The following is a 26,628-nucleotide window of genomic DNA, read 5'->3' as shown; positions in this document are numbered from 1 at the left end:
ATAGTCAACGGGCTCAAAGCCACATCGTGCTCAGGACATTGTGACTGCCCGAGCCAGCTGCCATGGAGGTGGGCTGTCGGGTTAGCGGCCAAAAAGCAGGAATGACGACGAGCTAGTGCTAAAGGAAAAAGGGGCAACCACTGCGCCACTTACAAACTCTGCACGTCACAGCAAGCCGTTCTTCACAGGAAGAAGACAGAGCGGCAGGAGGAGGACAAGAAAGAACAGGAATGCGGTGGACAGAAAAAAATGAATTAAAAAAAAGTCTGGGAAACGGAGCATCCTTATTTCAACACTCAGGGCTGATATACTGAATTTCTCTTGCAGTATGTACGGTGTAGAGGGGGAATGATAGAACACGGGAAGGAACGGTTGAAGGTTCAATCGTTTCAATGAAAAAGTCTTTCAGGGCCAAGTGGATCAGTTACCAACCTGAAGTCCTCAGAGCCCAACACCTCGGTGTAGTACATGACTTTACACTTGTGCGAGGAGACTTGCAGCGTGGCCAGCACATCGTCTACCCGAGGCAGATTAGTGGCCGAGCAGGCCGGCATGTTGTGGAACTTCCATTGGAGGATGTAAAAACCTGGCCAGCGTGTAATATGGGAGCCCTAAACAAAGCAAAGGTGTGTGTCATATAAAATATGTCCTGCCAAATGTGTTACTTATTTATTCGATATTCTTCAAAACCTTGCCTGCACACTTTCTCCCTCCTTGCAGGTTAGCGGGGACTCTACCATGCTGTAATCTTGCCCCAGCGTCCATGACTTGTCTATGAGCTGCACATTGTTGCCACCTGGGGAGGTGATCCCATGAGCGCCGAGTGGGTCTTTACGCGGTGGCTGTGGGGCACGCTTGGAGTGGTAGATGTTGAAAACCACATCACCTTTACACACATCAAAGTCCCAAGTGATGACTGAGGAGGCGTCGATGATCTCGATCAGAAGCTGTCAAAAAGGAGGACACTAAATAATCATCACTTTGAATTTATATAGAGCCTTTCAAGTGTTCCAAGATCCCTCTCAACTGGAACTGAGGCTAGGTTCGCACCGCGTGTCTTCATGCTCAATTCGGATTTTGTAAACAAAAAAAAAACAACAAAAAAATCAGATTTTTTGGTGTAAGCGTTCACATTACATTATAAATGCGACCAAAGTGACCCGCAGAAGAAGAGAAAACGTCACTCCCGACGTGTTTGTGGAAGTAAATGTGGTCCAGCATGTCGTGGTCATTTATACAGTGAAGCAATTAGGAAGATGGTAGAAAAAAAATACAGTATTTGGGGAAAATCACGAGGCGATGCTTTCATATCTCATTTCATGGAGACATCGCAAACGGTCACGTCATGTCATAACCGTGCGTAAAAAATGAATCGATCGGATTTATGCTTCATGTTTCAAGTGGGATTAAATTAAAGTCAAATATAAAGTCAATAGTGTTACTCAAAACAACTTTGCAGATTTGATCCCCCTGCTGCCAGCACTTTCCCTCTGCCTGCGGGCAGCGCATGTTGGGCTGAGCATAACTTCAATGTCGGGTATATGCGACCTGGACGTTCAGACCGCGGCCTCATTGAAAAAAAAAATCGGATACGTATCTGATTTAGGACCACATATGAAAGCGACCGAGATCGGATTTGAAAAAAAAAAAATTCGGGATTGAGCCGTTCAGACTGTTATTAAAAAAAAAAAAAAAATTGATACAGGTCGCATATGGGCAAAAAGATCAGATCTGGGTCGCATTTGCCTGCGGTGAACCTAGCCTGAGAGTTGTTTCAGCTAAAAATGCAGCAACAAATACAGAATATTTGCCATTATGGCAATTTTGTAATGTCCATCTGGCAGGGTTACATTGAGTGGCAATTATTTCTTTGCTTTGGTCAAATCATGTTGGGTCAGAGCAGGTATGTTTCCAAACATAACATATTATGCCATACAGAGTGTTCCATGTTGGAAACAAAAAGGTGCAGTACACAGGTTTCGACCGCTAGATGGCAGACCTTTCAAAAAAAGCAAAAATCTTGGAGGCATGGTTGATGGCTCTTGTCCTGGCCTAGTAGCAATTCGTCGCTGTCCTGTGAAAAACACTAAGCTCCAATTTTGGAAACTTTTTAAATTTTCACTTCAACATGATGTCTGTAACGCGGAAACATGATTCAGGTAAAAATAAGGAAATGAAAAAAAAAAAAATGGAGATAAGTGTTTTTCACATGACAGCGATGAATTGAAAGTGTCACTGCTTTCTTTCATCCTTTTGGTCTGCATGTGTTACTCAGTCTCACCTCATGTGGAGCTCCTTTGAAGATGCTGGCGCTTTGGTAGATTGTCTCGGTCCACAGACGAACATCTTCATTCTCAAGCTCCTCTGCAGTGCGGTACATCGACTTTGGGACCAGGCCTCCCTCAGGAACCTCACACTATATAGGGAAGGAGAGGGAGAGAGGGGGCGAGCGATGGCATGTGCAACCGCACATACAACTAGGTCAGTAAAGGCAATCTTCGAATGTAATTATGTTCTCTAACATACTGTACATGCTTAATTCTCCACTCACCATACACTCGCCGCCCAGGAAGTCAGGGATAATCTCCTTGTCTATGTAGTCCACCAGTCCGCCGGGGCCCTGGTAATCGTTTCCTGCATAGATTAGGAACTTCTTGCGGGTGTTTTCGTCAATGAATGGACTCACCTAAAGTCAGGAAAAATGAAAGCGTTTATCAGGTTACATGATGACTAAACACACTGGTTATAGGGGGAGGGAAAAAAATGTATTTGCACAAAATGTGCTCACTAAGAGTTTTCTGTAAATGTCTGTTTTGGCAGCTCCCAACACACAATGTTAATTTTTACTTTATTGAAACACAATATGTGTTCTTTCATATGTTTTCTCAAATTAGCCAGACTGAAATATATTAGCTATGTGAGAGTGTTTGTTCAATGACAATCTAGAACACTGAGCTTTTTAGTGTGGCAGTGTTTGAAATTAAGGGCAACTCAAACACCTGAAACGGATTCAAAACTCATGAAGGACGAACTCATTCTGTAATAAAGCTCTCTCTCAAACTCAGAGCCAGTGGCCGCCAGTGCTCACCAGAGTCCAAAGAACTGGGAAGACTCTGGGAGCTCTCAAGATAAGCAGCCGTCCCAGCGTCTCCGGATAGTTGGCCTCCACAACCTCGATAATTCTCAACAGAGCCTTGACTCCTGGTCGCCACAGGTGCCGCATGTTTAGACCCTCCAGATCCACCAGACATGTCCAGCAACTGAGCAAAAGAGGAGACCACAAACACACGTAAACACAAACGGATAAGCGACCATTTCAAACGTGTTGCCTGATTAAAGCGTGGTTTCGGTGGTGACAGCAATGCATGCTAATTCTAGACTCACTCTTTGGCTCCCTCGACATCCTCTAGTCTGGCCCGTGGCCAGTGTAGCTCAACAGCTATTCATAGTTAATATGCCATCCTGGGTGGCTCAGGTCCCTGCCCCCACCCCCTGCTGAGATGCCCGAATGATCTCCATTCCTTCCCCACACTCTTCCCACCGTCGGCCCGCATCAGTACACTTGTAAATCAACATACGTTACTGTCTTCATTCTGCTGGAGATATATGACTGACTGCTCTGGACACCCTCATAGTGTGCATTGCCAACTCTGGAAGTGAACAAAGAAATAATAAGCTAACATGCGGCTTGATGGTTACATGTTAAGTGGAACCAACCACATTCTAAAAAGCACTGACTTCTTGTTACAAGTCCACATGATTTTTTTTTTTTTTTTACCTGATGGGACGACCAAACACCTTTGTGTTCTCTTCGCAGCGTCTCAGCCCCTCCTCATTGATAGACAGCACCTAAAAATGAGCATACCATAAAATTATTATGACATTTCAACAATTTGGCAACTCCATACCCAGAGTGATTTAGGCTGAGTGCATTTTAAGCGCACTATTTTGCTGGTATATGGCAGCTGTGTGTATGCCCTTCTTTTAAAACACTTGCCTCCTTTAGGACACTTGGCATTAATTACCGAAGCTGTAATCGAAATGATTTACATCGAGGCTTAACGCGAACTGTCATGTGAACAGTTAAAGTGACATAAGCACTGTGCATACATGTCTAAGAAGCGATTCTTCTCCAAGAGCTCGGACCAGTCCTTTGGTGTCCATCTGGCCAAGTCTCAGGACATATAAAGGCCGACCATCTAGAAGAAACCAAACAGAATCATGAACCAAACAGAATCATGAACATTTCAATGACTTGCAGCAATATTACAGTGTGCAAAGTTGTGCAAAACCTGCTGAGGATCATTATAGTCTCCTGCTCTTCTGTTATGTGTGCAAGGAAAATTCTTTTGTCCCATTTATCCTTGACAACTATTTTAGGCATAAACACTATTTGCACACTCCTCTGGGAACAGAAATATTGACTACAAAAGTCAACTTTACACAGGATGTGACAGCATGTACCAAAGTGAAGAACGTGTAAGTCTAAATGTAACCAAACAGTCCTGAAAAATGTATGCATGTTAAGCCGTTTGTGCTCTGAATGGATGTGATCTACCAGGGGGCGGGGGGGGGGGGGTGCTTTGAGTTCATTATCATGTAACTTGAGTCTGAAGGAAACCCGAGAGCAAAGATCACCACCTAGGCTAGCTTTGCAAGAATAGCCAACATAAATCATGAATGTGTAAACCCATCTGAACAGCCAAGGGTGTACATGCAGATAGACGTTGAAAGCTACCTCGGTCATGGTGGTGCCAGCCCCCCGTGTAATAGTCCTGAAGGATTTGTGGTGAACTCCATGTCTCAAGAAGGTAGTCTACTTGGTGCTGCTTCCTCCAGGTCAGCGACTGGCACAAAATTTCACGCGCTTTGTCCATGTTGAAATCCCTGGCCCGCAAAAATCGCAGGATGTGTTCATCCTTGGGAATCTGAAATGAAGATAGTAAGGGGGGAAGTATTTCAAAAATAACAAATCAAAATGTAGAATTACATCAACCAACTTGTGTTTCTGCTACTACAAAATCTGTGCAAAGCTGCATGTTACCTTTCCCTTGTGGGTCTCCTGTAGCCATTTACGAAGTCTGATGAGACAGCTCTCCTGCAGGGGTGTAAGATCACCAAGGTAGCGTTTGATATAATCAGCATCCAGTTTATCTGCAAACACAAATCAAAACAAACAAATCACACCTCAAATTCACGTAATTGACATGTCATGTCTAATTGGCGCTCACAGTGAGCGCCAATGAAATTATTGGGAATGGGCAGCTACTCATTTTACAATTATCAGCCACACAGACCTTCCGGTGTGCCGGCCAGAATCTCAGTTAAAATATCTGCCTGAAGGCCAGCGCTGTCCTGCTTAGCATCCTGAGAGCTGCTGTCCGTGGCATCAACAGTGAGTGGGATGGGAACAGCGGCTATGACAGGAATCTTGGGGTCAGGAGGTGGGCTGGTAAAGAGACTGGTTGGTCTGGCGGGAGGCAGGGGAAGAGAGGTTGGACTCCATCGGGGCACATGAGTGATCCCCTCATCTTCTAGCTCCTTTAGGTAGTACTCAATGATTTCTTTTCCCTGCAAGTAGAAGAATAGAAGGTAGAGATGAAATTACAAAATGGCCTTCTCTGGATTTAGCAGAGGACTAACGTGAGTGTCGTCTTATGTACTGTACATTATACAAACGTGCAACATAAGTGGGTCAAATTCATGAAGCCGTTGCAACGTACTTTAATGTCCGCTAAAGGAAACTTCAATGTCAGGTCAACGTTGTTACCTAAATCTAAATGCACGTACTGGGATCATGGACCTAACACTCGAAGAACTCCTGCATCAATGCAGCGCCAAGAATTTGTTAAACGTCATTCTGAAAAAATAAACACACAAACACCTTTTTGATGCTGCTGGCATATTGCTTCATTGCAATCTTTTCCACGGTGCTCTCAAAGCCAAAGAAAGATTTTATGTCCAGACTGGCTGACTGCTCAAAACATGTCCAGTCTTCATTCTCAGGGTGGACCTGGAAAATGTGAGAACATACTGTATCATACTGTACACATGAGCAAAAAAAAAAAAAAAAAGGGGGCTTTGCTGCTATTGTAACAATGGATCACTTGACTTCACTAGAACATGATGAACAAAGAGAAATATGTGCACTGCACTCTGAGTTGAAGTGTGCTTGTGTCAGCCGATCCATATAAAATTAGCCAGCCTTTTACAAATGAAAAGTTAGGAGGTCAAAATAGAGATCAAACAAATGTGAATGTACTCAGGTAAACATTTAGCAACATTCAACACTGGCAACAGCTTTCCTCTACGAAATGGGAGAGATGGGAGGCACTGAAGGATAATTTTAGATTGTAGATCACTATCTTATGCAAGGAACTAAATTATTTTATTATTACATATATCCAACAGCAGAGTCAGCAGATGTTTATGACAGCTTTAAGTCTACAGTGTTTAATATCATTCTGAAATGTTTCTGTTAGGGGTGGGCGATATGACGATATTACATCGTTAAGGACTTAAACGTGTTGACGATCTCATAAAGCAGAAAGATCGTTAGATCGTCTACAGGGCACATTCTACACAGTTTAGCTCTATGGCGGCTCAAAGCCGCATACCCGACCAACCGATCACAGCACGCACAGTGTCAAAGTTATGAAAAATAAAAACTCCCAACACTTGACTTAGTTTAAATGCCTAAAGCCCATGTTTATTAACATTAACAACTTTAGTGATGTACCAGATGTTAAAGCTTTTCTAGATCTTAAAAAATAGACTACAGTGGTACCTCTACTTACGAAATTAATTGGTTCTGGAAGAAATTTCTTAAGTAGAAAATTTAGAGTAGTTTTAAGTAGAGACGTGTTTTCCATGTAAATGCCCTAATACGTTCCAAGCCCCCCAATATTATTCAGACATTAATGATTTATAAAGCATCAAAACATGTAACAAACACGTTACAATTAGATTGCACAATAAATGAGAGTTGTGCATAATGTAAAATAAAAAAAAAAGAATAGAGTAAAGAATAATGATGGTTGTTTACCTTTTAATTGCTGTCCTCATCGCTTTTTGCCCTCTTTGGTTCATGTTCTCTCTCAGAAGTAGTTTTTGCCTGGCGTTTTGTAAAGAACTGATTTAATAATGTGGCGACTGTCATATTCTTTGGCGAGATCAACCAAACGCAGCTATGAGTATGTTGCGTTCAGGAGACTACGGAGCTGTAAGTGGCAGCCCATACTGTATTTTTACCTTTCGTATCTTGAAATTTCTTTCGTAACAAGAGGCAATATTTTCCTGTTGAGGAGTTCCGTAACTTGAAAATTTCGTATTTAGAGACGTTCGTAAGTAGAGGTACCACTGTACTTTGTTTTAAGTCTCACAAAAAAGTGCAGCGAGCTCCCGGGCTCAGCTGCATGTCTTATAGTTCAATGAAAACAAACATCTCCTTACAGTAAATTGTTTTCTAAAAATCCAATATAACTGAAATGTTTATCTTTCACACATCTTTGTTTTAAAGTTCAAAAATAAAAGTGAATCCTCAACGCAGCTACTAGCCAGAAAAATAAGCATGTTTCCAAGACCGGACTTTAACATGCAGTACTTTGCCGTCCATTTTTGCACCATGTACAGCAGTTGTAGCGGTGGTTGTTTTAAAGTGCTCTATAAATAAAGTTGAATTTAGCTTTTCATTAAGTGGCTTACACACAGATACGCACACACTGGCACTCACTCACGTCTCACTTTTATGACCATTTCCCGATATTATCAGCAACTTCTCTCAGGAGCCATGTCATTCACAAAGCAAATTAACTGTTGTGACATTGGGGGTGTGGTTAGCTTGAGCCGCAAGGCAGCTTACTGTAGCGAGCAGAACTGCCCCTTGTGTTTATTGACATAGAAGGGCTCATAGTAATGTTGCAAGTGAGTTATAGTAGACTGATATTTACTAAAATTTCGGCGAAGTCTATTGCATTACCTTGAACTACTAACTCGCCGACTCCCGTCGTGTATGTGCCTAGCTCGTCCAGGAGACAGAGCGAGAGAGCGAGCAGGGAACAAGCACGCAGCTTTACGCTGATTGGCTGTTACGCAAAGGAAACCAATCAGATGTTGCTTTGGGCGGGCCAATCTGCCGATGGAGGCAGGGCCGGTCGTGCAGCAAACAGAGAGAGAGAGAGAGAAGCACGCTGCAGCAAGCACGAATAAAGCACTTTTTAATTTATCGGCCTTAAAATGAAAAAAAAAAAAAAAAAAAAAGCCGGTGCCGATAATCGCCAAAATGCCAAATATCGGACCCGATAACCAGCCCGGCCGATAATCGGTCTATCCCTAATGTTTACATTTACTGCACATTTTGATAAAAATGTGCACTATTCAAATTAAAACCTGTTCAGAAAGCTTAGCTGTCTTAAAATGTAATTTTCTTTCTTTTTGGGTTTTATATACATTTTAAATATCTTTTATGTCTAACATGAGGCAAATGGTCAAAAATGTGCAAATTAGTCTATAAAAAAAAAAAAACGAAATCATGATCGTGATTTTATTTTGCCATATCACCCACCACTAATTTCTGTGATTGAATCCAGGATAACATTTGGCAAAAATTCAAGGGGCAAATGCAAGACACTGTGCTGGTAGCTTCATCACCCTTGGCAACAAAACATTTCCGCTTTAGCTAGATCCATTAGTGTTGTCTAATTAGGCTGTCAAGCTGAGTTACTCTTAATACTGCGCGTTAACGTGCACAATAAGAACTACTGTGGAGACTTGGAGGTAAAATTAGAGCCCTTGAATAACTGGGTCCTAATACAATGTGCTTGACCTATTTAACCCTGTTCACCTGTGCATGCTCTTTCATTGATGAGTAGATTTGAAGTCATAAATACGCAAACAGTGAACAACAGCATGTATAGTGGTTTCAGATCACTATTACAGAGCTTTCAGCCAGGATCAAGGGGAAATGAGGAATTTCCAATAGGTATCAAATGTGTAAACTGCCAAGTTACAAAGGCAGGATGTACATTTATGTACAGGAGCAGGTGTATTTACCGAATAGCAGCACATCTCATGGATGATGACCCTGTTGGAGAAGGTCTCATTATGTGATTCTATGTGAAGAGTTCGCTCCTTTCGGTTTAGTGTGTTTTTCTGGATGAAGTAGACATAATCCACACCAGCAATCTGCAAACCAGACACAATCATTATAGAGTCATAGCTTCAGAAATATTGCCAATACATAGTGACAAACTCAAAAGCATCGTTATTGAAAAAGATTGGAAGATGACCTTATAATCACAGTCCATTGAACTTAGGTTGTCAATTAGTGGTAACGTGATCAGTAGATTACCCGTTTGAGAAGGCGTGGAGCGTCCACATCCAGGGCACAGCGCCGCTCAATCCTATGAGTGGATCTATCCTCACTTGTCTCTTCATCGACCACATCGCTCGCCACAAACATGGGGATAAGGTGACAGGTGGGGAACCGGCGCTCATAGGCCTGGAAAAGCAAAGCGGTGACATGATCGTGAAATGGTTAGCAAATTAAGGCAGCTTATCACTGGCGTCGGACCGAAACTTCCAAAATAGTCATTTTTCAGGAGACCCCAAAAACATCATGTTTGTTCAACCATTAACATTGCATCATGAAAGAGAGCAAGCCATTTTTAACACTTTGCTTGGTTAATAGCGCCCCCCCCCCACACACACACACGTGTGGACTGACCAAGTATATATTTTGAAAAAAAATTAAAATACATTTACCAAATTGTGACTTATGAGGAAACCTTATGAGGTATCGGCTCGATGCCAGCGTTATGTAATATTGACAATGTTAATTCTTCTCATTATATGTAGGAGGCAGATTACAAAAAAATATATTGCTTATTGAGATTTCAAATGTAAAAGTAGGCAATTTGACCGACATTATATTACTGTAATCATTATAAACGACTAGGCTGCATCACACTTGCTAAAAGACCTTGAGTCCCCTTTCAGAATCAATATATATATTTTTTTAATGGCACACAGACATGCATGTACACGCATGTACACTTGTGTACGTACACGCACTGACTCACACAGAAGGGGTTGAGCAACTTCAGATTTTTTGGGGGGGACAACGCTTAGGTGATGATAGTTAAATTGATTTAGATTCATCGAATATTATTTATATATTTTTTCAGTTGTCAACTCACTTTGCACGCCTTCAAACAAAACGCCGCTCAATCAATGTGTCCGTCATCTTTGGTTACCCAGATCCAACACCCCCCGACTCGTTCGTTCAATTACGTTCAAAAACTCACTTAGCTGTTTACAATCGTACACCATCATTGCAGCCAGACGGCCACTGTAACAAAACTCTGACACCAATTCACGTGACCCGAATGCAGGGTTGCTGCTTCTTAACAGCTTCTTGTTGGTTTAAATGCTTCTTCCTCGTTGGTTTAAAAGCTGCTTCTTCTTTGGTTTAAACGCTTCTTGTCATGTTTGGAGGCGGAAGCGAGCTGCCTACATCACGCACCATGCTGCGATCGAGTTGTTTTTTTGGTTTTTTTTCTATGAACGTCTTATCAAAGGCATTTTTTGTTGGTATCTATCACGTGTCAATCGTGATACATATCGATATCGAAATATCGACCCAGCCCTATAAGATGCTACTCCATGCTTTGAATCCTGTGGCTCAAAATGTGACGTGGTTAATTTATGGATTTTTCGTAATGAGCATGTCATGCTGACAAAAGACTTACAGATAGTCTTGTCACATTTGACCAATGAAACTGTCCCAGTCTGTGCTAATATTGAATTTTCATATCAGTCATTTTGCCAGCAGGTTTTCTTAATAAGAGTACAAGTTCAGGAATGTTTATGTCAGTTGAAGAGTATTTCTAAACGCCCTAAGAGGCAACAAGCTACACTGGCAGCAGCGGAGAGATTTGTGACCTAGGATTTGTAACTACTTGCTCTTCTGACAAAAACACTCAGGAACTTGTACCTGGAGCGAACTTGTTGGCCCTGTTTATTCAACAAAACTGTGGGTGAATACTCCCTCGTGATGCCCATCATGACTACATCACAACAACACAGCGTGACCATTCACTTTAACGCTAACAAGAGCAACTATTATGGAGGTTAGTCAGTGGATCAAAAAATCCACCATTACCTGCAGGTTTCCAAAGACTGCACTACCATATGCAGCAAGGCGGGTTCTTGCAAAAAAGCATTATACCATTAATATAATGATATAATAATCATTTATACTTATTTTCTGACTAAGGTTTGAATTTTGAGCGTCTTTAAACGAGAAATGTGAGAAAATGTTAATGGTGGGGTTAACAGCCTTAAAACATACAGTATAATGTTTAAAAAAAAAAAAAGAAAATCACGGATTTCACCTGTCACGGGTTATTTTTGGAAAACAAGCCCCGCGATAAACGAGGGACCACTGTATACGACCGGCGGAAAATACGCGGAGAAACAGAGTGGATGGACGGGAAACAAATCATGCTGGGTTCTGCTGTTGGCCATGGTGCAGCGTAGGACCTTTGGGGAAGTATGTTATTTCAAACTAAAAAGGAAAACCTTTCCGTGGGTTGACTTGACAGTTGATCTGCTGTGTCAACACACCAGTGTAGGCTACACTCCAATATGTTTGAATGAGATAAGTGAATATGGCTTTGTAAACGTATGATGAAGATTAAGTGCTATATAAGTGCACTCCATTTACCATTTTACGTTTTGATAAAACTAGATTTTTCATTTGTTGCACTGTGATGTGTTTTTGCAGAAAAGCGAAAGATGCGAATCGATTCAAACGTAGTAACTAGAAGATACAAAACATTTTTTCTTGCTATGGATCACAATACTGACTTACAACTGAGCCCAGCCAAGTAAACTATTGACAGTAACATCTACAGTAGGAACCCAAGTTAGCTAGACCAGGGGTCTCAAACTCTCGAGGGCCGCTTTCCTGCATGTTTTAGAAGTTTCCCACCTGCAACACACCTGATTCAAATGATCAGCTCATCAGGAAGTTTTGCAGGGGCCTGATAACGATCACACTAATTTCAATCCGGTGTCGCAGGAAGAAACCTCTAGAACATGCAGGAAAGTGGCCTTTGAGGACTGCAGTTTGAAACCCTACGCTAGACAGCCTGTGAGTAACGGTTCCTGGATTTTGGCTGGAGAATTTCTGAGCTTCCATGAGGGAAAATATCAAGACAATGCATAGTTACTTTATCTCTTCCTGTATACATGCAACAAGGGGAAAATATATTTCCCCTTGCAAAACAAGTAATAGTAATATGTGAACTTGTAGAAAAATAGGAAATGGGATTCAGGAAATTCTGCTGTTCCATATTTATTTCATTACATGCCATGGTGATTGTATGAATGTGCAAAAGTTGAGTCTCGTAAGACAAGAGAACAAGCAGGCTTTACAGCTACAATGTGAATAAAACGTATGAGTATGACTATGCGTAATGAAATAAATTGTGAAACTATTATTGAATGTTATTTCATGCGTTATATATTATTTAAATGAATCAGACGCTTCTTCGGTAAATTTGTATTTTTTTTTCATTCTTTTTTTCCAGAAATCGGCCCATAAAAAATTCCACATCGGTCGGGCCCATTTTAAGTCACACAAAGTTGGAGCTTGAATGTAGCGTGGATGTTGGGTGGGAAAGACAACAGGCTTTTGTCTGAACCAAATACAACAAAAGAGTCTTTAGCCTCTGCATGCCATGCCACCCACTTCTCTTCCAGAGATTTCAATGCTGCAGTCCGCATTTAATTAAAAAAAAAAAGTCAGCCAGCTTGCAAGAAAGAGAAGGAGAAATAATATACTTTGAAAACCTGCCGCATACAAGTCCTAAGCCCTAATTACTTGGTGAGCCTTTTACAGTGACCTGGATTACATCAGCATGTATTATGCAGTGCAGTTTGACACCACTAAACAACAACCACAATAACAAGTAATAACATTTATAAATACATATAACCAAACATTATTACCTTAAAATTTGACACGATTTTGCATCACATCTCAGTATCATTAGATTGTGCAGGTGGCCATATTGGCTGGTCTGTTTAAGTTAAACTGCAGCGCTGAGTGATGCAGGGGTGATCATGTCACTAATACAATACAATACAATTTTATTTATTTAGCGCATTTCATAGCAGCTAGGGCTGTAACAAAGAGACGAAAACTATGCTGATATTCCAAATGGTTCAAGTACAGCTTCAATTTTACTTTGGGTGCACCTTTTTAGGCGTTCAGGTAAAAAAATGCCAAGTGGAATTGCAACGGGTTAAGGTATTTATATATAAAAAGAAGCAGGGTGGCTGCGTGATTAAGCAATTTAATTTTTATCAACTCTTATTATACAATTTATTCGAGTCTAAAAAGAGTATGATCCTTTCATTAGTTGGATCTTGTGATTTCTGCCAAGAGCAGGGTCAGTGTCGATGAGTGCTTCCAATGTAAAACATCTTAAATAACCACGCCACAGCATGTCTGCATAGTGCTCATGCTTGTCTTTGATTAATGACAGAGTACAGCAGACACAAACTGTATCACCGTGACGTCATTATTCACTGGCCATAATACAGATGAACCGTCTCCTCTTTTGTGCAATTTGATAGACGTAGCATACATTCATGAGTTAACAGCCGAGTATGAGTCTTAAAAAAAATATCAGTTTGTTTGTTTTTTCTGAAAATCAACACAAACAATATTAACATTGTTTTTTTCAATATGCATGTGATGGTCATCATAATAACTGGCATTTTAACAACTGGAAATGTTCATTCTAACATCATTACACCCATAGTCTATCACTAACTGGTATTGTTTATTAATATATTGATAATGATCTAACAAAATAAAAACATTAGGAAGAATATTGAGTTATACCTTGATATCCATGGATGTTAGAGGAGGAATACATTAAAGCCTTTCAATTTGCTACTTGGTGCTTTGGAGGATGAATTCCAAAGAAAACCTGTGACGGTTAGTTTGGGTCAGTAAACACCGCATGCACAATAACAATTTTGTTCAACACTGGAAAAGACTAAGCCATACTTCAGCAATGCCAGAAATAATGCGCAAAGAGACCATTGTTTCTTCTTCAATTTATCTGGCAAAATTCAGAGTAACTATTTAGTAACAATAATAAATTGTAAACATGTAAAAAAACACGGAATGACAATTAACAATCCATGTACTACCAAATAGATTTGAACTGGCACGATATGACGCATGACTGCAGTGCAAAGGGAGATTGTGATTTTAGTGAGAAGTGTCATCTGCTTCGAGCAGAGTGAAACAGAAGGGGGGAAGGGAGCTGCATGGGCAGCATCTCGACCTTGCAGAAGAAAAAAAGAGTGAATGAGTGTCCTGTGATCAGTGAATGAAATCAGCTGCAGGACTGCCATTGGCTCCAATGAATCACATGACTGTAGCACAGCCTTGCTGCATTCGGTTACAAGCAGCACACGGCATGATGATAAGCTCTCTCTCACTGAGGCAGATCCCGACACGTTTATTTTTGGCACAATAATCTACCAGGAGCAATGTAAGATTGGGCAAGCGTAGCAGCCAAATAATCTATACAACACCGTCTTTAAAAGAAAAGTGCAATGCTTGCCAATTGACAGCGCACATGACAAAAGCTCCTCAAAGAGCACAAGCATCAAGAAAAGCTATTTTAGTGTTTTGGATTTCTAGTCTGTAAGCACATTTGCATCATAATGTAGCTGTGGATGGTTATGCCTGCATTATAAAGTTCAGTTTGAGGTGGATGAAAAAATGAAGGCAGGACCTAAGCATACTACACTATTGTGTGATTCTGTTAAAATCCCAAATCTCTTTCTCGAAACATTTGCATTACACTCAACTTTGGTCTGTTGAGTGAGTTGACTGACAATTCAGCAGGTCACATGGCACATGCATTAAAACAGAGTGAAGCACTGCATAACTCAGCAGTAGAAAACTGGGCTGCAGAAGTCTTAACCAGACATGGCCAGAAGTGGGTCAGTACACTACTTAGGGAAAAGGGGGACAGCAGAATGAGGTAGGTTAAGGAACAGTGGCCCAGTGCTAAACACAAGACAATTTGTTGGTGGCCCAATATTTAGAACAGTGTGCTATGGATGACCTATATACACACACGAAGGCATACAGTTAAGGGGACAAATGAGCTCAGCGTAGAAAAGCGCAATAACATTTAAACAGAGTTTACTGGGTATGCATTCCAAAGTGCAGATATAAACTGCAATTGGACTTTCCATTAATCTCTACCAGTCCCCTGAATTCAGTTAAAGTTCAGGGACAAGGACCGTTGACAGCTATTAAATGCTTCGATTTTTAAATGAGACCGTTTTTGGGGCGGATGAGACTCAAGTTGTATGGCTGTTGCTATGCCATCGAATGGAAGCGGATCAAACACGTACAATAAGTGACATGTGCTGTAAGTGATGCTGTTGATACAATCCTGATACCAAAACCTGCAATACTGAACTTTGGGGAGAACTCCCAATTAGCAAAAAGGATCCACTCTACCTACCTTTGTACAGTGAAATGCAGAGTATGAATTACCGCTAAGCATGTAGTATTTCAGCCCAACGGAAAGGCAAACACTGAAATGTAGGTACTCTGTTGTTGTTCCCAACTCTTCAGTCTTTTAACACTTTCCCACCAATTAATAAACAAAGAAAACGGACATTTGGTGAGATCATACTTCATGGCCTTTTCGAATTACAAATAAACATTTTTTTTTACCCATAGATTGAAATATTATATGAACTGCGATGTTTATTGATATTCCTTTAAATATGACGCCATATACACTGTCAATGGACCGCTTGTCCTCATTAGGGTTGCGGTTAAGTGGGCCTATCCCAGGTGCCTTGATTTAACTAACCTGTATATTTTTGGAATGAGGCAGTTAACTGGACTGCCTGACAAAAACTCACCCACGCACAGGGAGAACATGTAAACATGTTAAAATGATTTGCGTCAAAAGAAACTGAAACCGATTTGAAAACGAATCTTAAAGGGTAGTCAAACGCTCCTGTGTGGTTGTCAAAATGGCAAACACGGCTGAAGTCCTTCACCGGGAACCCCCAAGCGGAACACAGGCTTAACGAGCAGCAGACCAATGCCAATGCCAGACAATGTGGCATAAAATGTAAGCTATGCTTATGTTATGCCCTTGGCAGCTGTCTGCATCAAAATGTGCCAAGTCATTTTCACCTATTAAACTGCCTTTGAAAAAAAGTTCGACAACTCTCAGCCTATACTGGGCAGTCACTTAGTGGCTAGCCACTAGCCCCTAATGCTGGGAACAGGTGCCACCTTCTGCAATGTCAGCATTATTTGAGTTTTTCCAGTATCCTTAAATGGCGATTGAACATGATTTCAGGATGACGTGTTGACGTTGGTGGCAATAGTTTGTGATGGCAATTTAAACTTGAACTGGGCTCCCCAACTATACAAATTCCAGTCGAGAAGCAAAGCTGCTGCAAAGCAAAACTAGTTTGGCAGCGTTGTGTGTGTAAAGAATTTACGTACCCACGTTCCCCTTTAGCCGCCACCTTCCAGATCGTTTCCGCAATAAAATTAAATGCATCGTCTAGTCATCTCTTTCTCTTTATGGTTGTAGCAGGCACGATAGGCATTGTTGTCGCTGTCTTTTTGAAGCGACGCCCCCCGACTTGTTTCAAAACAATTTGTGTCCACGAGTATATTCAGACGCTAGCACATCAAGGTGGAGTTCATGCACTTCTTCTGGCATTCCCTACTTCCGGAAAGACGAGCAAACCTGCAGTGTATAGTGGTTTGCTGGTATGCTTTTATTTTGAAGGCCGGGAAGGAGGGGAAGTGTGGAAAATAAATAAGTAACTTGACTGCGACTTCTGGCCGTCTGTTGGACCCAAATAATTATACAATACGACAAATCTAACCCCGGCGCTCGCAATGCAAGTAAGCACACGCTTCAAATGCGCCAGTAGTACTTATTCAAATAAATACTACTGGCGCATTTGAAGCGTGTCCACAGCGGGTTCGAATAGTAAATTAGCGAGCTAATGATCTTTAAAAAGCCTCTGCCGTTAGCGTCCCTCCCGCAGCGACGTCAATCACGGATGCTTTTTTTTTTTTTTTTTTTGGGGCCGGGGGGCGGAATGAGGCGGGGGCCGACAATGTTAATGAATATGGCCGCAGGGTCGCGGGCAGAAGGGTACCCAAGTCAAGGGTGGACCGGCAAAAAATGGCCAAGTGCCCAGCTCTGTATACTGTATCTGCATATGGATTCTTGCTTTACTGTTTTGTCTATGCATACCACAAAGACAAAAACTGGACTATGTATATTGCCGTAAAAATATTGTTATAAAAGGTCTGTTTTATGCATCGATGTGAACAGAGTAAACAGAGCTTATGTAAAATAATGACATAAGCAACCCAGATAAGGTCAACAGGTTCCATGTTTCGGTGTGGAATCGTTCCTCAATCCATCAACTGCATGCTTGTGGAGACAACATTTACCACCATTTTGGCAAATGGTATTAACAACACTAAACTGCTAGTTGGGGTTAGTTCTTGTGTTGTAAATTAATATTTAATGTTCCTTAAGTAATTCCTAACCATGTCTATGTTCCAACAGAAACCGGCCCTTCAGGCCTGAAACAACAGCGCAAGGGGTATTGTGTACAGCTTTTTGACATTCCTACGGGACTCCCCAGAGAAAAGCTTTGAGCGCCGACCAGATGATAATAGCAGTGGCAGCAACAATATTTCCTGTTATTGAAACAAGGAAGTAGACTTCAGGGACTATTGCAGCTGAAGTTGAAGGCAGTGAAAACAAGTGTTGTTGTACTTTTAAATGCCCCTGATATAATACACAAGGCCATTAGAAATAGTGTTATATTGTGTGAGTGTTATGTAACTCCAGTCAGCTGTGTTGAAGGTACACTGTGACACCAATGCACCACCTTCAACTAATCTTATTCACCATTCTTAAATCCACCAGTTAGTTGTTTCTCTTGAAATGTGAGTCTTCTGGATGAAACTACATCTGTAACTTTTAGCTATCAGGGTCACTTGATTATGGGTGACAAATTCACTTTGACAGGTCTGCACTGTTGTTTATCTCTTTCCAACTCTGTCCAAAATTATTCAGAGAACTGTTGTGGTTAAGCGTGCAAGTAAAGCGTCCGTCTGACAAAATCTGCAATCCCTCAAATGCTTTACATGGTGATAGCCCAGAAATAATTTCTGAACTAAGTCATAAGTAGCCCCTGTGGAACACAGCTAACGGGCTGCAATCCAAGCAGACTTATGCAACAGTACTTAAAGGCACACGTATGTTTGCCAGAGGTTGAAGCGCTTCAATAACACCTGTCAGTGTGCAACGTGGCCCCTCAAGGTCTGTAGCCAAAACTGTATTGTACGAACTGTAAACTGTACAGGACAAAGCAGAGGAATCTAGAGCACTGGTAATGTGTCTGTGTATTTCAAAGGACTCACATTTTCTGAAAGTCAAATGGAGAGAGCAGCCCAAATTCATCAATACAAAATGTTAAACATAATCCCCCAGCAAACTAAAGAAAGAGGTCAAAATCTGCTTTCCGCAGCCTGCAACAGGCCAACCACATGGTAAGTAACTGACTCGATATTGTAATGATTTGGAGCTATGTAGCTAAAACAAAAGTGGAAGTCTTCAAATGCAGAAATACACTGCAGAAAGATAACTGACAAACAAAATCAAATTACGCAAACTCTCACAAACGGTTAACTATAAATTAAAACCAAATTGCTTGTAATTATATATGCACAGTATAATGGAGCGCAAAGCGGTTTCAAAACTTTGACATTTTGTACATCCAATAAAGCACATAGTAGGGTTCAACTTCAGCTTAGGAGCGTGCAAATCTTTTCAATAACTACCAGCCCCCTCCAACTGAATGTGCTAAGCCAGGTGTGTGTATCTGTGTGTGTCCGTGTGTGTGTGTGTGTTAGCCCTCTATTAATAGATACTTGTTTGCCACTGTGCTAAGGAGATTTAGTTTTCCTGCATCCTCCCGCTTGCTGGTGGAGAACGCTTATTTTGATCTAAATCAAGCAGCACCTCTCTGACACGACAAGGCTTTAAAAAGACATTGATGCCACTCTTAACAGAGGTGTAATTATTCAAATTAAAGCATGGATAACTGGTTCAACAAGTGTCGCTCTATTGACATAAAGAAAAGAAGGTACATGAACAACATCAGCGAATATAAAAGCGTCAGAGAAAGATAAGGTTTCATAATTGCCATGTACTGGTACTGCCCATCCATCTATCCATCCATCCATCCATCCAACCCCTGGACTCCTTATCCTCCCCTATCCCAGCTGACAATGGGCGAAAGGCAGACTACACCCTGAACTGGTCACCAGCCAGTCGCAGGGCACACACACAGACACCGTCACTGAGTGGGAACCGACCCCACGCTGCCCGCACACAACTCAGGCGCGTGTACCACTACACTACCAGCGACTATGAGAACGCTAGTGTGATGGTTAGAAACTTTCACTTACCATGCTTGTTTCACACAGCAGCCATTAGGTGGCAGACTGAACAATAACCCATGGAAGTGAATCTTATACATGGTCTACATGTGTTTTGTGGACTTGGAGAGGGCGTTGGACTGTGTCCCTCGGGGAATGCTTTGGGAGTATGGGCCTTTGTCAGCGATTCAGTTCATAACATTTATGGACAGAATTTCTAGGTGCAGCCATGACGTTGAGGACGTCCGCTTGGTGGCCTCAGTATTGCATCCCTCCTTACCGCAGATAATGTGGTACTGCTAGACTCATCCCCCCCGGAAGAGTTGCAAGAAGTTGCTGGGAAGAGGGAAGCCTGGATTTCCCTGCTAAAACTGCTGCTCACGCAATCCAACCACAGATAAGCGGTAGAAAATGGATGGATGGAAGGATGGACAGAATTTGTAATGGAACAAGTTTATGCCGCTGTTACTTGTCATGCAAGGTGTGTTAATCAATGGCTTTCTTTAGCATTATACACTATAACACTGCATCAATAACATGCAATATTCATGCAGGTAGGTGGAAAATAAATACACTTACTGCCATCACCAGCTCGAAGGGGTACTTGTACACCCTCACTGGTGACTGGTACTTCTGCACCATGTTTGGAACTGTAGTAACACCAACAACCTGAAAATAAATAAGTACATTTGAAAACCAAAGAAATGATGATATAAGGCATCACAATAGCTGTAAAAACCAATGTCATAATTACAGCTTTATGGCTTCATCTGGTTTTACAACACAAGAGCCAGTGTTTAATTAAAGTGTCTTTTAGAGGACTATTTGAATCCCCCATGTGTGTGCGCATGCATTATGTAGCCTAACAATCTACAACATAGATCAGAAAGGAGACCAGGGATGCCACTGATCAATTAATGCTGCATTGGCTGCACAACAGACCACAACAAACAGCATCACTGCAAACTAGAGAGTGCACAAGTTAAATGATGTACAGTGGAACCTCAAATGCCCCAGAAGTCATACAACTGATAATATGCAAACACTCTAAGGTGGGATTTCCGTATAACCCAGCCTAACTATTTGCAGTCGTTATCTCTTCAGCATTCTGTTACATTTTTCAAAATGCTATCTACTAGGGATGTAACGATTCACTCAAGCTCCGATTCTATTCCATTTTCAGTTCCCGATTTCGACTCGATTCAATTTTTTAAGTCTTTTTTAACAAAATTAATCCCTCATTTGGTAACCAAAAGATGTTTTTAATTTAACATATGCATGTTTTTATTTTAACATCCACATTTTGTCCTTGTTACAAACAGTAACTTTTGTTACTTTACAAAAAACATGAAACTGAACTAATTTAAGTGTAGTTAAAAGGTGTTTAACTACACTTTTGTCTTAACAGTGTTTTGTTAGTGCCAGAACTAAACATGGCAATAAATAAATGTACAATAGATTTGACTGTTATCATTACAAATCCTTTTGTAATGATAACATTTTTGATAACATTTGTTATCATTACAAATCCTTTTGTAATGATAACAGTCAAATCTATGATTGATCTATGATTCTTGAATCTATGATTCTTTTATTTTTTACATGATGCATATTTTAAATCGATTTAAAATTGATTTTAGATGAATTGTTACATCCCGACTATCTACTAGTGAACACTGAACTCCCAAAGGAAAATGAAAATTTTCAGGTTTCAGCGAACAAGAGGCACGGCAGCAGAGTATTGCTGTGTGGTTCTGCATTCATCGATTTGCGTCCTCCCGTAAGGACAAGACATTATGGTTCTTCACCAGGTAGGACAAGTACAATTACAAACAGCTCCCCAAAACTTAAGGTCGTCTTTGGAATTACCTTTGAAAACCTGAAGTTTTCCCAAAAATTTAACACCTACAAAATAATTGATATCTCAGCCCCTGTAGCAGATAGAAACATAATTCCAAAAGAATTTGAGACCTTAGACATGTGGCTTTCACACAGGCCCGAGTTTTATTAATCGTTACCGTTTCAATCGAAGATGTAAAAATAAAGTGTTAGTGCAAGAGAAGCACTATTTTTAATTTTTTTTTAAATTAAAATAAAAAAATCGAGTGATAATTACCATCCTCTATTCTGTTACAAGGCTGTCGATATTGTCATTGTCTACAAACATATATGCTAACCATATACCACGTTTGACTGGTTCTACTGGTCCACAAGCGCTTCATCTATCTCACTGCCGTTACTCATTTCAGAGCTGCCGCGAACGACGGCGTCCGCCATTAAGACCCAAAAGAATTCCGGAACATCCTCTGCGGGCTCACAACATCGTCCCGTGTATATTCTGATGCATTTCATTGGTTAAGAGACCGAGAATTTGATTTAAAAAAAAAGAAAATGAGGTTTACGCTCTACCGGCTTTAAGGGTAGAAAGACGCAAAAGAGCTCCCGGCTCTAGCGGTAGAAACGCACGCGCTCCCGGCCGTAAGACGGAAATCAACCGAAACATATTTTTTTCAAGAATATGTTCCATGCAAGCCCACTAATTGAAACAAGGCACTCAGATAAATATCGTGTTTTTGGAATAAGAGTTAATCCACTCGTATTTAGCCGTCTCTGGGGGCGGCCATTTTGTCACTTCTGTCGACTGAAAATGACATCACAACTACCCTACAGCTCAGGGGACGACCAATCACGGCTCAGCTTTAAAAAACATGTGAGTTGTGATTGGTCGTTCCCTGAGACCTGGGTAGTTGTGATGTCATTTTCAGTCGACAGAAATGACAAAATTTCTGGGATGACTAAAAACGGGTGGATTTTGCTGCTTAACTCATATTGCACAAACGCACTATTAATCAGAATGCCGTGTTTCAACTAGTGGGCCTGCTGGGAACATATCCTTGAAAAAAATATGCTTGGGTTGATTTCATCTTTAAAGGGTTAACAGGAGTTACATGCATAAAATTACTGCATCCAAGTAATTACTTTTAAGTTGTTTCATATTGAAAAGTGAATACACACAACATAGCGTTGAGTTCCTGCATTTCTCAGAGGTGCCGTCTGCAGCCACCACCACCTAACCCCCAATCCACCCATATTAGGTCTAATCCAAATTTTAAAAAAAATTATCTTGAATACACCACACAACTTATAGATATTAGTAAAATCTCAGTGAAAATCACACTACAATTGTGTAGTCTTGCAGTTTTGACCAAAGCATGAATGTCATCTAATGAACTAAGGCTAACAACTACACGTTAGCCTATCAGTCCATATTGAACTCAAGTACTGACCCGGGGTAATTTACTTCAATGTTATGACTCACATCAGTCAACAACATTTTCAGTGTGTGACACCACATCAAATTTGCTGATAAACATTGAACCGCAATTGGAACTTCCTGCTAGTCCTAGTAGCATAGCAATATAAAAGTGGTATGTGTTTCAATGTCCTGGCTGCCCTGTACAATATGGCCAAAGAGAATGTGCCCTGCAAAGTGAGCTGCAATTATTTCAGGCAATTTGAAAAAACCTGAATATGCCCATATTTTGTTTTTTTAAATTTTAAATTCTAAAAAGTATTGCGCACGTTTACATGGCTTTCAAAAGCCCGAATACTGCCAATACCAAGGTTTCTAAAGGTTTATTGGCTGCATGTAAACCCAGTTATTAACATTAAGATTGCGTAGACTTTTTTCACACTTGCAGTCGAGAATGTTAAATTGTAAACAGTTAATGAAGCTTGACAAAGTTACATTTTTCTACACATACAGTATGAATTCATTCTTAATGGGAAAATATGGCTCAAAATATTCTCAGAGGTTCCACTGTATCTCCAGCTAGAGCTACTGCACAGGTCACAAGACAGCACTACATTTAATAGAATACAAAAACTATTCATGCTTTAGAAATTAATGACAGTAAGAGACACTTGAAACTGGTAAGGAGGGAAGCTACACTAGCCATGATGCACATATAAAACTGTGTATACTGTGAGTAGAAAAAAACAAGTTATGAGGAGGAACAAATATTCTGCATGCGTGCTTGATGTCATTTCAGGGAAGCGGGGAGTCATGACTATAATATTCGTGTTCTGCTTGTTCAGCAAGATGATACATGTTTGTGAGCAAATGATGTAAGGGAGGCTGGGAGCCAAGGTCCCAGTCCTACTTAAGGAAGGATTACTGTTGGTAGGAAGACTACTAATAATCACACAAAATAATAACACACTACAGCTATGCTCACACATCAATAATTACCGTCATGCTTCAGGCTCTGTCAGAAACTTTGGAGACACGTCAAAACAAGGCATCAGGCGAACACATTTGCACAGATATTGCTGTCAGTTGTCCCATTTTCTGTTCATATACCTTTTATTTACATTTTTGTTCGCGTTATGTCATTCTGTCTGCACAGTGACCAATTAATGTACATTATGTCACTCAATCTAGTGATCTGATGACTACAGCACTAAACCTCCCGAAAAAGCGGTTTGACTACAGGCTCGTTTTAAATAAAAGTGGACAAATTATGTAACTGTTGAAGTTTTAAAATCAAGCTACGGAAGCTGAAGGTGGGGTGAAGCATGCAGTTTTCTTTCACCATTACACAACAGCGCTGCTGTTAGACTGCAACTTTTCAAATAGCTGTTAAGTTGTCAGGATGTGACTGAAAATATACTTACCCGTTATTTAAGTAGGTGTTTGTCTGGGAAAGGTTGGGCGGATTCTTGGTTTTATCTTCGGCTATCCGAGTGAAGTGGCCATTCTTGTCATCGATTCTCCACTTCGCCGGGCTCTAGGAGATGAGGTGGCGCACAAGCTAACGCTCGTTAGCCTCGCTCTGCTAGCTAGCCATGTCACCGCTGAATCAAGCCGCCGGTTATATCTTCGGGGTCCAATGGCAGGGGACGCGGTGTGGATTTACGACCAAGCAGGCGGTCATCAAGTTCAGATAAATCCTGCTGTGGTGAATGAAAGATGAACAGGGAGGACCATTTCTGTCTTCCAGTTTCAGTCTCCACCTCCTGTCTCAGACCTACCCGACACGTCATCAACCCGCCCACTGACGTTGGCAGGTTGAGCCCCCTCCCGCCCCTGAAAATTTCCAACCCATATATTTTACATTAGAGGAATCGCAAAGCACACCACTGAACAAAAATGTCACAAAAATTAAATACAGTAGTGGTTCATTGATTACAGCTTCACTTCGTGGGGTTATAATTTGTGACCATAACTTGTACATTGCGGGGTTTACCTATAGTGTACCTTGATATTTTGTGGGGTTTTCACAGATTTCAATTTTTTTTCATGGATTTCATTATTTCATAAAAATGGCCTTCTGTAATCTGTCTGTTTACAGTACTATTGTCATTTTTTTTTAAAAAAAAGTGATTGTACCACGCCTCCATACAATTCAAACGACCACACAAAGCTGCAGTATGTGGAAATAATGATCATCTCATCTCAGTTTACTCACAAATGTCATGAGTCAAGTGTGAATTCTGGATCTATTGACTTGAAGTCTTCTGCCATCTAGTGGAGAAACACACTATGTACTGTACACTATGTATGCACTGGCAATGGCATAGCTTGATTAATAAAGATACTGTATATTATTTGTAGTAAGTATTTGGGACAATCCATTCATCTATTTTTTGTACCGCATATCCTCATTGTGGTCGTGGGTGTGCTGGAGCCTATCCCAGCTGTCTTGCGGCGAGTGGTCGCTGCCCAGTAACATGGCGCATATGGACAAAAATCCATTTGCACTCATATTCACACTTGAGGTCAATTTAGTTGATTTAACCTAAAATGCATGTTTCTAGAATGTGGAAGAAAGCGGGAAGAAAAAGCTAATACAATCACAAAATGCTAACTAATTATTACTGTATTTTAAGTAGGCTATTTTATATATTTGACATACTGTATTTTAACATATTTTTGTTTTATCTCATCAACAAATGAGCTAGCCCACATGTTCATTTAAAAAATCATTAGAGGTCCATGAACACAAACGTTTGCCCTTGTGGTCTGTATAGAACTAAAAAATGCAAGTTTTCCTCTTCAAAGTATAATCCCCCTGGGGTCTAAAAGATGTTTTCCGGTCTTCTCTGCCCCATATTCATGCACTCCTGGACTCATTCTTCCAGGTTCCTCCCAAACTCTCTTCCACACTGAACAAAGCTTGTGAAGCTTTCTCATCTGACCCTGTGGGAAGAACTCGCAAAGGACAATGTCCTATCATCCAAGAATGTGATCGTCCTGACTTTAACTTGGGACTTCAACGGTCTTGTTTTCTTTGGCCTTGGTGACGTGCAGCTCTTCCACTGAAGTCTCTGGCGTTTCCATGACTCATCATTGGTGATGACATTAAGTTTGGCCTCATTGGGCTCATCATCACTCACTCTGCTCAGTGTCTGATGACTTGACACAGAGGACACTATATATAAACGTACGTGGAAAAATGTTCAGTGGCTACGGGAAGCCGAGGTCACACAACACATACTGTGTTGATTACATTGGCGATTACATTGAACGGGAAAATTAATTGTTGTTAGTTTGGGTTTGAATGACTGTATTCTGTATCTTTTGTGAAATCTGGAATGTTTCTGACACACCTCTTAGGCGAATTGTTGTCCTCCAAAGAAAACTGTTTGTACTACTTCCATTACAGGGGCGGAGCCAGAACGTGGCTAATGGGTGGGCCTGGAAAAATCAGGGTGGGCCTGAATATTTCCCTCACTGAACACAATCCTCCTGTCCCGACACATCGTATATTCAAATCAAATGACAAACTGAATAATATGAAGTTCAACTCTTCCGTAGACCACCACAACTATGCCATTCTTAATATAAATACAGTAAAAAACACAACGAAACACAAATTATAAAATAATTTCATAATAGTTTAAAAAAAATGTAAAAGTATACTGTATATTTTTTCATGAATCTCACTGGGTGCGCAGTCTGTCAATCTGACAATCCGCCCTGCTTCCATATCAGAAAAGATACATGTGTGATCCCAAGATGTGAAAGTCAAACGCAGAGATAATCAACTTAAAAAAAAAAATGATTTTTAAAATTTTGA

General features: G+C 40.8%; 1 protein-coding gene across 3 annotated transcripts in view; it reads right to left on the bottom strand.

Annotated features, from left to right (window-relative positions):
- LOC147145577 (SEC14-like protein 1) overlaps nucleotides 1-24,596 on the bottom strand; it is a 28,085-nt gene extending 3,489 nt beyond the window's left edge. The window contains exons 1-17 of one of the 3 annotated variants that reach the window (XM_086033908.1): nucleotides 24,224-24,596; nucleotides 23,799-23,824; nucleotides 20,126-20,215; nucleotides 9,350-9,499; nucleotides 9,052-9,183; nucleotides 5,885-6,013; nucleotides 5,298-5,571; nucleotides 5,045-5,154; nucleotides 4,739-4,928; nucleotides 4,111-4,199; nucleotides 3,779-3,849; nucleotides 3,089-3,260; nucleotides 2,552-2,686; nucleotides 2,282-2,416; nucleotides 696-947; nucleotides 433-611; nucleotides 154-180 (exon numbers count right to left, since the gene is read on the bottom strand). In XM_086033908.1, coding sequence (XP_085890034.1) covers nucleotides 154-180; nucleotides 433-611; nucleotides 696-947; nucleotides 2,282-2,416; nucleotides 2,552-2,686; nucleotides 3,089-3,260; nucleotides 3,779-3,849; nucleotides 4,111-4,199; nucleotides 4,739-4,928; nucleotides 5,045-5,154; nucleotides 5,298-5,571; nucleotides 5,885-6,013; nucleotides 9,052-9,183; nucleotides 9,350-9,499; nucleotides 20,126-20,215; nucleotides 23,799-23,804 — 2,141 coding nt within the window. In that variant the 5' untranslated portion in view covers nucleotides 23,805-23,824; nucleotides 24,224-24,596. The remainder of the gene's footprint in view (nucleotides 1-153; nucleotides 181-432; nucleotides 612-695; nucleotides 948-2,281; nucleotides 2,417-2,551; nucleotides 2,687-3,088; nucleotides 3,261-3,778; nucleotides 3,850-4,110; nucleotides 4,200-4,738; nucleotides 4,929-5,044; nucleotides 5,155-5,297; nucleotides 5,572-5,884; nucleotides 6,014-9,051; nucleotides 9,184-9,349; nucleotides 9,500-20,125; nucleotides 20,216-23,798; nucleotides 23,825-24,223) is intronic. The other 2 variants (XM_086033910.1, XM_086033909.1) reach the window with 2 other exon arrangements.
- Between the last annotated feature and the right edge of the window lie 2,032 nt (nucleotides 24,597-26,628).

Source organism: Filicampus tigris, chromosome 6 (genome assembly GCF_054856515.1).
Source record: "Filicampus tigris isolate MCC_2025a chromosome 6, RoL_Ftig_1.0, whole genome shotgun sequence".
Taxonomy (NCBI): Eukaryota; Metazoa; Chordata; class Actinopteri; order Syngnathiformes; family Syngnathidae; genus Filicampus; species Filicampus tigris.
Note: the sequence above shows the minus strand (reverse complement) of the source record. Positions and strands in the feature narration are given on the sequence as shown.